The sequence below is a fragment of the Dunckerocampus dactyliophorus genome, chromosome 11 (assembly GCF_027744805.1).
Source record: "Dunckerocampus dactyliophorus isolate RoL2022-P2 chromosome 11, RoL_Ddac_1.1, whole genome shotgun sequence".
NCBI classification, from domain to species: Eukaryota; Metazoa; Chordata; class Actinopteri; order Syngnathiformes; family Syngnathidae; genus Dunckerocampus; species Dunckerocampus dactyliophorus.
Window position 1 is genome coordinate 4,627,438 of NC_072829.1, and position 12,378 is coordinate 4,639,815.

Here is a 12,378-nt window from a genome sequence, read left to right on the forward strand (position 1 = left end):
TTTTTGGTCAATGTTTTAATGCGTATAAAAGCACATAAATAACATTAGGGGTGACTGCTATGAACAAATGTAAAAATACAGTGTGGAGACGAACACGACCACACTTGACTGATGTCACCAAGAGGTCAACAAGAAGCAGGAGGTTGAAACATTTAGAGGGGGCGTGTGTGTGTGTGTGTGTGTGTGTGTGTGTGTGTGTGTGTGTGTGCGTGTGCGTGTGTGCGTGTGCGTGTGTGTGTCACAGTCAAGGTTGGGTAGGATGTTAGCGCAGCTGTAATTAGATCCACTGGGACTGAGGAAAGATTCCTTTTTTCTGTTTGGATGCCCTTTTTTAAAAAATACAAAAATCTTTGTAACTGCCAAAGCCAACTGTTCAGGATGTAAAAAATACAGAGGTTCTAATATTTTGAAGCTAATGTTTGCCAAGCACAATTACAATACTCACCATATTGTCAAATTAGCATCATTATTTTTGTAAAAGCAGAACCCTTGTGTCGGTTTGTATTGTTTTTTGCAGGTATCCTTATTGCGTATCGATACACATACAGTCCATACTGTGTACTGTAAAGTATTGTATGGACTGTATGTATTGTGTATCGATACACATACAGTCCATACTGTGTACTGTAAAGTATGGTGTGGACTGTATGAATTGGTTTGGATCTCTTCTACTCTTGAACCAGTGCATACAAATGGAAATTGGTGGAAACTGGTCAAAACATGCGCCCCAACTGTGCGTTCTGTGCTATTATGTTTCAGACAAGTACACCACATGGCGGCGCTGTCATTAAAGTTTGACGCCTGTCAGTTGGCTTGTCCATGATTGTCAGTATTTGTATTTGCAACGCTTGTACTCCTAAACCGCTGTACACAAAAGAGTGAAAAATTGTCAAAACATGCAACCCTACTGTGTTGCCTGTGCTATTATTTTTCTGGCAAATACACCACATCGTGGCTCTGTTAGTAACCCCCAAAAGTTTGACCCCTTAAATCGTATTGACTGGAAACATCTCACATAGCTCAAACAACCCACTGTAACTTTGGGGCGTTTAATGAAATCACCACAAAATTTGGTGCACACCCTTATGGGGCTGACAAGCACATGTGTTTAAAATTTGAGTAAGATTGGTTGAAAAACATGGCTGCCATCAAACAAACAACACTTCCTCGCAGGAGCACTTCACTAACTGGCCAAAGGTCATGGACCATTTGTGAAATGATGATAGAACTTTGTGGATTATCTTTATTACATGTACGCTAGCGTGTCTTCCAAAGTACATTTACCACAACACATAAGGGGCGCCACAAACCCTGCCCTAATTCTTTCACGTGAACGTACTGTATATTACCCGTGCACTTATCATATTATCTTCTTAACGGTGTTTTTGTCGACAAAATGGGCAACAAGACCAGATTCCTTCTTCCAAGAGTGGTTTTGTTACCAGGATGCCCCTTCAACTCATCAAGTGAGCAACAGCTACGCGGGCTTCCATTCAGTGAGGCAATACATTGAAACAGCTCAGGGCTACGTGTTATTTTTAGCCGAGACAGCCCCTATCACTTTGTCAACAATTTCCAATCATTGCTCCAAGCAAGATGTTGATTCATTGTTAGATTTTGTTTTTTTTTTAATGCAAGGATTCCGGATAGCGTGGAAGCATTTTGCCCTCAGGCTCTTCAAATCAAACCACTCAAAAATCACATCAGGATGAGCAAAGACGCTGATACTAAAAATGCAAATAGGCCTTGTTTGAATGCTTGACTGTTCTGACAGCATGCTGAAATATGTTTCAGTAAATCAACCATGGAAGGGAATGACAAGCAGCAGCTGTCAGTTTGGCAGTGAAGAAACTCCATGTGTTCAACACAACAAAAACAAACACGAATAAAATTGGAGAATACGGACGATTAATGCTAAACCACATTAGGCTTTCATTTATTCAAACAATCACTTTCAGAGATTCAGAGATTTTAAATCTTGTGTCATACAGTGGGGCACAACAGTATTTGGCAGCCACCAATTGAGCAGGTTTTCCCACAATAACAAAGGTTACTATTGGTAACAGACGACATCGTACTGGATCGTACCCCTGCTTAAGCCGGTACATGTCCAGGCCCATCTAAAGCTTGCTTGACCATCTGGATGATCCAGAGTAGGATTGAGAAAATGTCATGAGGTCAGATGAGACCAAAACAGAACTTTTTGGTGTAAACTCCACTTGCCGTGTTTGGAGGGGGAAGAATGCTGAGTTGCATCCCAAGAAGACCATACCCACGATGAGGCATGGGGGTGGAAACATTATGCTTTGGGGCTGCTTTCCTGCAAAGGGGACAGCATTACATCCATATTAAGGAAAGGAGGAAAGGGGCCATATATCGTGACATTTTGGGCAGTAACCTCCTTCCATCAGTGAGCTCACTGAACATGAAAGGTGGCTGGTTCTTCCAGTATGACAATGATCCCAAACACACCACCCGGGCAACTAAGGAGCGGCTCCGTAAGAAGCATGTCAAGGTCGTGGAGTGGCCTAGCCAGTCTCCAGACCTCAACGCAATAGAACATGGAGTCAACAGGGAGTTGAAACTTTGTGTTGTCCAGCGACAGCCCCAAAACATCGGCGGCGATCTCAGGAAGAATGGGCCAAAATAGCGGCTACAGTGTGTGCAAACCTGGTTGATGACCGACAGGAAATGTTTGACCTCTGTCATTGCCAACCAAGGTTACGTTACGAAAGTACTGAGCTGAACTTTTGTTATTGACCAAATGTGTATTTTCTGCACCATTATACAAACACATTCTTTAAAAATCATACAAAATCCTGGATTTTTTTTCACATTCTGTCTTAACAGTTGAAGTGCATCTGTCATGGAAATTACAGACCTCTCTCATCTTTTTAAGTGGGAAAACTGCCAAATACTTTTGTGTCCCACTGTATTTTCATTTACTAAAAACTACTAGGGTTCATGAGGGGTGTGACGGTACACGTATCCGCAATCACATTTTTCGGTATGGTATATAAGCTTACCAAGTTCCCATGCAGACAGGAAGTGTAACCACCATGCGATAGTCATGCATCTACATTGTAAACAAATACAGTGCTGCCCAGCCTTTGGCCAGCGATGGTGCCAAGGAGAAAGCAGAGATCGAAAATCCTGTATGGGACCAAATTAAGAGCTCGAAAACCCTCTCTACTGTTTGGAAACACTTAGCCTTCCCGGTGAAATATGAAAACGGAAAAAGACAAATGGATAAGAAGAAAGCAGTGTGCCGCCATAGTTCAGTACAGATCGGAACGGGGTTACAAATTAATTTTTATTTTTTTTTTTATAATTGCCTTTTTATTCATTTATTTAGATGTACTTATATATTATTTTTGTTTATGTGTATCATTTTTATTTAAAAAAATAAATTAAGAAAGAACTTTAATCCACCAAAAATACAAAAATCATTCAAACTCTTTATGCTGCACTTAATATAAATGGAATATAAATATAACAGTCATGATAAATTACATATTGTCAAGGGAAAATATGCTGCTGGCTCCAAAATCGATGAGAGACAAGACACGTTCTTTGAGAATAATGAAAGGTACAATTTAATAAAACGAGGAGACAAATCAATACGACCTGAAAAGACGTCTTCTAGAGAATCTTGAATCAGGTGATACACATGTGGAGGACTTCTTTTGGACTTTCTGTGGACTGATATTAGTATAATCAAATGGAATAATGGAAACAAAACATTTTATTACTGCAATAAAAAACATATTTTCCTCACACATTTTTTTATAAACAAAATAATTATAATACCAATTATTTTTGTATATTTATTATTATTATTCCTTAGCATTTTTATATATTTAGATATTGTTTTCATTTTATTTTATACCTGCTAGCATTTAGCACTTTTTTATGTTTCATTTTAAAAATCATAAAAATTATTACACAGAAGTTTTGCAGTTTTTATGCTGTGCATTTTGATCCCTTCCTCGACTCCTTCCTCTACTCCAGTGGTTCTCAATTATTTTCTGTCATGCCCCCACTGGGCGATTTGAAATACTATTGAGGAACTTATAAAATGTATTTTATGTAACTGTACTGCACAGAATGAACTTGAAACTGAAACCAGCGAAATGCAACAAAATGGAGAGCAGTGAAGCATGCGAGCGTATTCAAGAGTCAAATTGCATGCTGAGTACGACAAATTCATACATGTTGGCAGGTCTGCACTAATACTGAAAGTCCTCTCTGCCTCTCACGCCCCCCTGACAGTTCGCCGTGCTCTCCCCCCCCCCCCCCCCCCCCCCCCCCCCCCACGGGGGACATACCCCACTATTTCAGCAGCACTGACCTTACAACCCAGGTACATACCGAACTTTCATTATAGCCTACCGTTACTGGCTGGTTCCAAGCAGGCTGTTGCCGCTACACCTGTTCACAAGCTCGAGACTTTATCTTGGAAAAGGGAATAAAAATGGCAAAACACATTTATTTGGACAGAGGACACAATAAAGTTATTATCTAGGGATCACGACACTTCCAGGAGTTCCTCGCTATTGTGATAGCAGCATCTCAATATCTCCATTTATTCACCCTGCTGCAGAGTTCACTTTTATTTATTTTTACAGTCGAGCTATCGCTGAAGCCCAAGACGACAAATGACAGTCAGCAAACTGACAATCGTGACTGAAACGCAGTCGTTTTTGGCATGAGGCATATGTAAAAGACTGGTTACCATCCTCTAAAGCCAAGCGCTTCAATCAATGTCTTACCTTCTGGGTGACGCGTATAAGAAATCTAGCCAGCTTGACCCAGAGAGGCCTCCTGGAGACAACACAATCTGTGGATCGATGATTGCCTCGACGGGGCTAATAATGTGCTTCGTGTCTCGAGCGCTGCCTGCTTTATGTTCAAACGGCATAAAAGATGACGAACGATGTCAAGATTGAGCCGCCCGTCAGCTACCGTCGGTCTTCCCGTTTAATTCTGGCCTGTCAGGAGCAGGCTTACCTTGTGCTGCTGTCAAAGTGTAATGCTCCATTAACACATTCTTTGCAGTCTTTTCAGTGATCCATGTACATTTTTTATGAGGGCGGGGGCGGTAAGATGGTGCTCCAAAGCCAAGACTCCGCTCAGGTGTCAGGGGCCAGAATGTGTTATTGAAGCGCTTGAATGCATCTTTCACCAACACAAACTTAAGAATTGACTATTTCAAATCAGGTGGCTTTCAAAGTGTGGCCTGTCAGGAAAATATGGTTTGTTATTGCACTTTTTTGGCATTTTATGTCCATTATTCTAGATTGTACTAATATTAGTTATAATTATGGACCAACATACACACCGTAAGTACTGCTGCTAAGATCCATATAAATGGCTTGCTATGATTATCTGCTATGTTTCTCCAAAACAAGTTCTCCACATGCTTAGTACCTGGTTCAAATAGCCTTGTTTGTCTAGGCATGTGAGTCTGGCCTTCATCGTATCTGTCCTCACAGGAGGAGGAGATAGATCACCTTTCACTTCGCATATATAGTTTCCTATACAGTATTAGCTAACATATTAGCATGATTAGTCATTTTCTCGTAGTCTCCTTGCTTGCAAGTTGTTATTAAATTGCATCTCTCATTATTAAAACTGGATTTCTGGAGCATATTTCAAGGAGTTTTCTGCTCACCCAGGCCTATGTTTAATCTCTCACCGTAGCAGCGAAAAATCTTTCGTAGAAATAACGTGTTAGTTGCGACAGAATAAGATATAATAATAATAAATAAGAAGTATGAGGAATAATAAGAGGCCCATAATAACAACAACTTGGATTTATGGAGGACCTTTCATGACATGTCACTAAAAACGTGATATTCGTGTTGGAATAATCCCTTTGGAAAGGATTTGGATTTGGAAAGACTTTAATTATGTCAATTTTTATCATTTCAATTTGGACCTTAGCTTCCTCGACAAGCTTGTATCAGACAATCAAAATGAACCTGGTTCTTGCAACATTTTGAAGAACATCAGTCGCTAGCCAGTAAGAAAAGCTGGCGGTACTTCAAGTTAAGTAAAGTTAGAGAACCTTAGACCCTTTGCCATTGAGTTTCAAGGGCCGTGAAATGTCCGTCACAGTCAAGATCGGTCATTTAGAGCTGGGTTACCGCTAGGGATACGCAAATTGCCACGGGGGTACATGAATAAAAATTAAAAACAGTGTGACCGCATCAGCACCTCATAGAGCTACGCGGTGTGCTTGAACGCACTCATGATGTAAACAGCGACGCTGTGACTGAGCTATGAGCCTACAATTTATTTCTTGACTTGTGCAGTCGAAAAATAAAGGATTTTTTGGAGCATGATTAAGGTCGAACAAACAATACAGACCATGCATTCGTCAAACAACACTGTTTCCCGGGGCATCAATGCATCGATCAATTGATTTTGAAAAAGCTACTGCAGAGCAAACGAGGCAGTAAATTTTACGTACTACAGCTGGATGAGTCAGCAGATGGAGGACACTCATGAAGGGACAATGCTCTTCTGTAAAGATTTCCTTTTCCACAAAAAAATCGGGATAGAAAGGCGTCCCATATGACTTGTCAGAGTACAGAAATATCCTTATTAGTTATTGATTCCATCTTCTGTGTTTTGTCTCTTGAAATTGCCAACAGATTTGGCCTCATCTTTCACCGAAATGAGCCTGTCCTCCACAAGATCGACTTGGAGACGCTGGCCTATGTGAAAAACATCAGCCTGCGGGATTTCAACTGCGTCCCCAAGTCTGTGGCCTACACCCACCTGGGAGGCTACTACTTTGTCAACTGCCGGCCCGACTCCACCGGCGCCAACCGTCCTCAAATTATTGTGGACAGCGTGACGGAAAGCGTGGTTGGACAGAACCGCGATGTCATCGGAACGCCCTACGTGTCTCCGGACGGCCGCTACCTGGTCACCGTTGACGACGGCGACGGCCTGATGAGGATCCAGACCATCTCAGAGCGCGGGCAGATCAGGGAGCCGTATGACATCCACACCAACCTCCACATCTCCGACCTGGCCTTCCAGCGCTCCTTCACGGAAACTCACCAGTACAACGTGTTCGGAAGCTCCGGCCGCCAAACTGACGTTCTCTTTGTGGAGCTGAGCAGTGGCAAAGTGAAGATGATCAAGAGCTTGAAAGAGGCCATCAAGGCTTACGAGTGGCCGTGGAGCAGTAAGAACAGGGTCATGGTGGGCGGCGGCGTCTTCGGCCAGTACCTCATGACCCCGTCATGGGAGTCACTCTTCATCCTGGACGGGCGGCTTAACAAGCTCAACTGTGAGATCACCGACGTCGTCAAGGGCAACGTGCTGGCGTGGGTGGGGGAGTCTTAAGCCAGCACGCTGATGAGTTTTCCTCAGAAGGCACTGTTGCACTGAATTCCTGTCGTTTTTAGAATTTTGTGGGTGTGCAAGAGCAAGCGTCACTATTTGAAAAAACAAATTGATCACGTGGAGGTCTACGGATGACCGATCCAAAAACGATACCATTCCAGAAAATGTGCCAGTTAATCACTGAGCTCTATTTAATGATGCAAATACCTTATAAGATCTGAGCTGGATAGATCAAGATTGTCTCTTTTAACTTCAACCATCCCAAACTTTTCTTCCCGTGCCTTCAAGTAAAAATCCCCCCTCCTTCAGAGGAATCCATGTAATTATTCCCGGTGCGCCTGCAGACTACGCTGCTTGCATCGACCCGTCCGTTCACGTCGTGGCAGATCTGCTGCTCTTTTCTATGCGCCTGATTAAACGGAGCCTGCGCTGTGATCCCATCCAGTTTGAAGTGGCGCCCGAGAGCTTCATTACGACCGGGCGCTCTCTAACCTTTAATCCCCAATTATAACCAGCGTTTGGGAAGTTTTCATTTCAGCCCCAAGCGGGGAAAATCAAAGTGGACCGTTATGCCACTTTATGGAAATTTAAATATGAATTGAAAAAAAAAGCATTAAAACTTCCAAACTTCCCAAAAATTTCCAAACGGAAATGGAATTAGGTGACAACAGGAAGATCACGAGGATGCTTTAGCAGTGTGGATATGTGTGGTGTAATGTGTATTGAAGGCGGGCTTTGATAGTGAGGCAACAAAGCAGTTGTAACAACTGAACACCTTTCTATGCATTAACAACCTTAGAACCCCAACGAGCAACTGGATGGCACACTTAGAGTGGACTTTTGACGTGAACGTTGGACATATATAAAGTCAATCTGTCTTTTCCCGACTTCCATCGGTACATCACGTTGCAACCTTTCTCTTTCCGTCCCCAGCGGCTGGTCCAGTGACTCCATTACGGCTGTACAGATTTGAAGCTGGCCATTTTCTAATCAAATACTGTGCTCAATCCTTGTTAAGATAAGACTAGCGTCTTCATCAACTAGCTCTAGCGCTTTCACGTCCGTGTAGTCATGTCTTGTGTGCGTGTCCCCTTGGTGCGATTGCTATTTATATAGAAACGCTTGTCATTTTACCCACCAATAAAACTCTACAAATGAAACCAGAGTGTGGTATCTGCTCCTTCAATCACAAACGCAATCTTGTCTCACAAGATCAATGTTGCTGTTGCTGGTAATCATCGCAGCAAGACTCACTGACACACTGAGTAGAACATTTGACAATAATAATAATAATAATAATAATAATAATAATAATAATAATAATAATAATAATAATAATAAGATATTGCAGCCATTCCGTTGAGCAATGGTGGATTTATAAAGCGGACAACTGTTTAGACGCGCAGTAGCTAGGGTTGCCAACTCCCGGAAAAATAAGTAAGGGACGCCTTGTTGGCAGGGCCAACAGACCCGACTGTGATTTACTTTTACACACAACTATTGTTTCGAGGATAAGACTTGATTATAATGATAAGAAGAGAGCAAAGTTGTTACTTTAAAAAGCAGGTTAGAACGTACCTCTTAAGTGTGATAGCCACTTGGAGCTTCCCTGTGCAACAAAAACAAGCTCCAAACTAACCGCAGGCATTGCTTGTTTGTTTTAATATCACAGTGGTAAAAGGACACATTTGACCAGACTAGTAGTGATGTGCGATACCACTGATTTTCTTTTCAATACGATACTGACTCAAGTTCAGGCAGGTATCGCCGATACTGATCCGATACCGATACTTTGCGCAAATACACTTAATGTGTCGTGTAAATTTATAAACATAGTTTATTTCAAATCATAGCATAGTTCACAGCATAAAGAATACAATACATCAAAATCATTGATTGATTGATTTATTTTAAACTCTGGAGTATATTGAGGTAGCGGTATAATTTATGATACAGCCAAGCTAATATACAATAGAAAAAAGAAACAAAATTGTATAAAAATGGGAAAATGGTGTTTTAAACAATAAAAAAAATTAAATAATCAAAATAATAAAAACATTAACATAAATTAGGAATTATTTAGAATAAAAACTAATTTACAATCAATTTAAGAGCTCATCAATGACTGATTTTCCACTGCATTCCTGTTGATGATATACATTACCTCAAATGACTGACGTATCACAAGTATCGATATTTTGATATGAGAATCGATCTTAGAGTGTAAAGATCTGGTATTGGAAGTATCGATATTTCAGTATCAATTCGGACATCACTACAGACGAGAAGCTAGGCAGATAGCTCTAGCTAGCGAGCTGGCTAGATTCTGTCAATGTGAGTCAAGTGTGACAGCCAGGCAAAATGTGTAAACAAAGATGTCAGAAAAAGAGAGATTGATAGGCGAGCGACCAGACACGCTGGCATCGATTGGCTTAGCCTGTGACAAGCTGTTGTCAAAAGACTCCACATTTTACAGACTACAGAATTTTTAATTGTCGTAATAAGGGACAAGGTGCAGCCCTTGTCAACTCAAAACGGGACGCATACTTTTATTTGTAAATACGGGACGATTCCGTTTTTCAAGGGACGACTGGCAACCCTAAGAGTAGCATAGGCGTGAATCCCTTGGTATTTACGGCAATGGTTTAGTTGATAGAACAAAGTTAGACTGAAGTACATCACAAGTTCACAACATGTCCGAAAAGGAGTAGGACGAAGCAGATCTTATTTAATCCTACTCGTACGTTCTTATTGAGGAAAAGCATGTGGGATAGTTGAGTTAGCAGAATTTGGAGATTTATTTAGTAATAAAGAATGAATAGAGTGGAACCTCGCTTAGTGTATGCGCCGGTTAGCGTGTTTTTTGGTTAACATCGAAAATCTATACCAAAATTTTGCCTCGGTATGTGTAGATTTTCCAGTTTGCGTACACCAAAGGTGTCTAAACTTTTTGCTGTTGTTTTATTTTCCAAATACTTAAACTTTCTTCTTAAATAATCTTCGGAAATTTTCTTTTTGTAATATTTTGACTTTATTGCCATAATATTCAAACTTTTCCCCCAACCTCATTTTCCTAAATATACCACTTTATTTAGTTTTGTTTGTTTCTCAGAATATTCCCACTTTAAAAAATAACCATTTTTTTCTTTAATATTTCAACTCTATGCTACTAAAATCATTTTTTAATTATTTTTCCTTGTAGTATTATAAGCTTGTTCTCGTAAAATTGTGACGTTTTTACAACATATTTACCTCAATATTTTTTACGTAAAATTACAGCTGTTTTTTTCAATTTCTGCTGTTTTTTTCCAAATTTTCAACTATTTCAACTTCCTTTTTGTAAATGGTCCGCCCATCCATTTTCTATGCCACCTTTTTCTGAGCCTATCCCAGCTGACTTGGGGCGAGAGGCGGGGTACACCCTGGACTGGTCGCCAGCCAATCGCAGGGCACATATACTCCCCTCCAAAAGTTTGGAACACCTGCAGGTGGGTTGTATATGGGTTGTCGTTGGGAGATTTTCCTGGTATTTGGAGACGTGAAAGCGAAAGTACATATTGTTCTGAGCGTACAGGCAGCTCTCTCTTGCTCTCCTGGAGTCACCACGTCGGCGATAAGTGTCACGGACTCCGAGCACACAGCTATAGCGCACTTCTCGTTATGAAACATATTAATACGCTACCGTTAAATACAGTACGTTGTTTTATTTTACTGTGAAGTAACTTGCTTCCGACTCCCTGACGTTTTTTTCTCTCCCGCACAGCAAAACTCACTGCGTACACTGGCCTACCTCCCCCTCCCTTGCTCATCCAATCAGCGGTCAGAACGCAGTCTAGATGAATTCACGGACTTGCGGTGAGTCGGATATTTCACATTCATTTAAAAAATGCACATTTAAAAAAAAAATCACCGCGCTCAGCGAAGAGAGCCGCAACAAGGAGGCTGAAGAGCTGCATGTGGCCTTGGAGTTGCGGGTTGCCGACCCCGGTATAGGAAAAACGTATGGACAATTTAGAGTCTCCAATGAACCGAACATGCACGCTTTTGGAATGTGGGAGGAAGCCGCAGGAAACGCGCGCACGCATGTGGAGAACATGCAAACTTCGCACAGAGATGCCCAACAGAGGCCACAACTCCTGACTGTGTGGCCGGCGTGCTAACCGCTAGGCCACCGTGCGGCCTTTGTCAAAGGTCTTCTTGTAATCATGACTTCATTCCCATATTGACTTTATTCCTGTAACATTATTAACATTTATTTTAAGTGCTTTTCCAAAAATCACAACTTTGCCGTTTTGTCATATTACGATTTAAAAAATATAGATCTTTTTTCTTTAGTATTTCAAATTGATGCTGCTAAAATGGCGTTATTGTTCCTCATTACTCGTTAATTACTGTTCATTTTTCCACTTTTGCTGCTGTTCTTTTGTCGCATTTTAGTTTTCTTGTTAAATTGTATTTTCAGATGCCATTGGTCACAAAAACACACACTCTGGACACCCCCAATGTGGCCCAAGAGATCTACCTTGCCCTTTGGACTTTCTAATTCATTCCAACTCATTATTAAAGTGTAAAGAATCGTATAACACTAAAAAAAACCCAAAAAAGAGCCTCTCCAATTACTCCCTGCTTCCAATTAATGCCTCATCCTCTTTGTGCTTTTGGTAAATAAACCCCCCCGGCTGTAATTACAGCATTTACTGTAGTGATCTTTGTTATCCACTGCAGTCAGCTTATAAAATATAGTATAAAAATGATATTCTGGATATTTCTTTCCCTTTTTAAATGTGAAATTCAGCCCGGATATGATTAAGCGTATGACCGCCTGAGGCAAAATAGAAGGTATCTGGCTAGATTAAAGACATATCCTCCATTTTTAATCTCTAATTCATTTGACTGCGAGCACACGCACAGGATGGATGGTCGCTAGCTACTACAGTGTATATATAAATCACGTTCAGACATATTTTTACACCACGCTTGCATTCGTGCAATCTCTTTAGGCAGTGCAGCTCATGT

At 41.1% G+C, this 12,378-nt stretch overlaps 1 protein-coding gene across 4 annotated transcripts in view; it reads left to right on the forward strand.

The window, feature by feature from the left end:
* Positions 1–8,522, forward strand: part of fstl5 (follistatin-like 5) — a 162,787-nt gene extending 154,265 nt beyond the window's left edge. For all 4 annotated transcript variants that reach the window (XM_054793025.1, XM_054793022.1, XM_054793023.1 and 1 more), the window contains one exon: positions 6,660–8,522. In XM_054793025.1, coding sequence (XP_054649000.1) covers positions 6,660–7,362 — 703 coding nt within the window. In that variant the 3' untranslated portion in view covers positions 7,363–8,522. The remainder of the gene's footprint in view (positions 1–6,659) is intronic.
* The last annotated feature ends 3,856 nt before the right edge of the window (positions 8,523–12,378 follow it).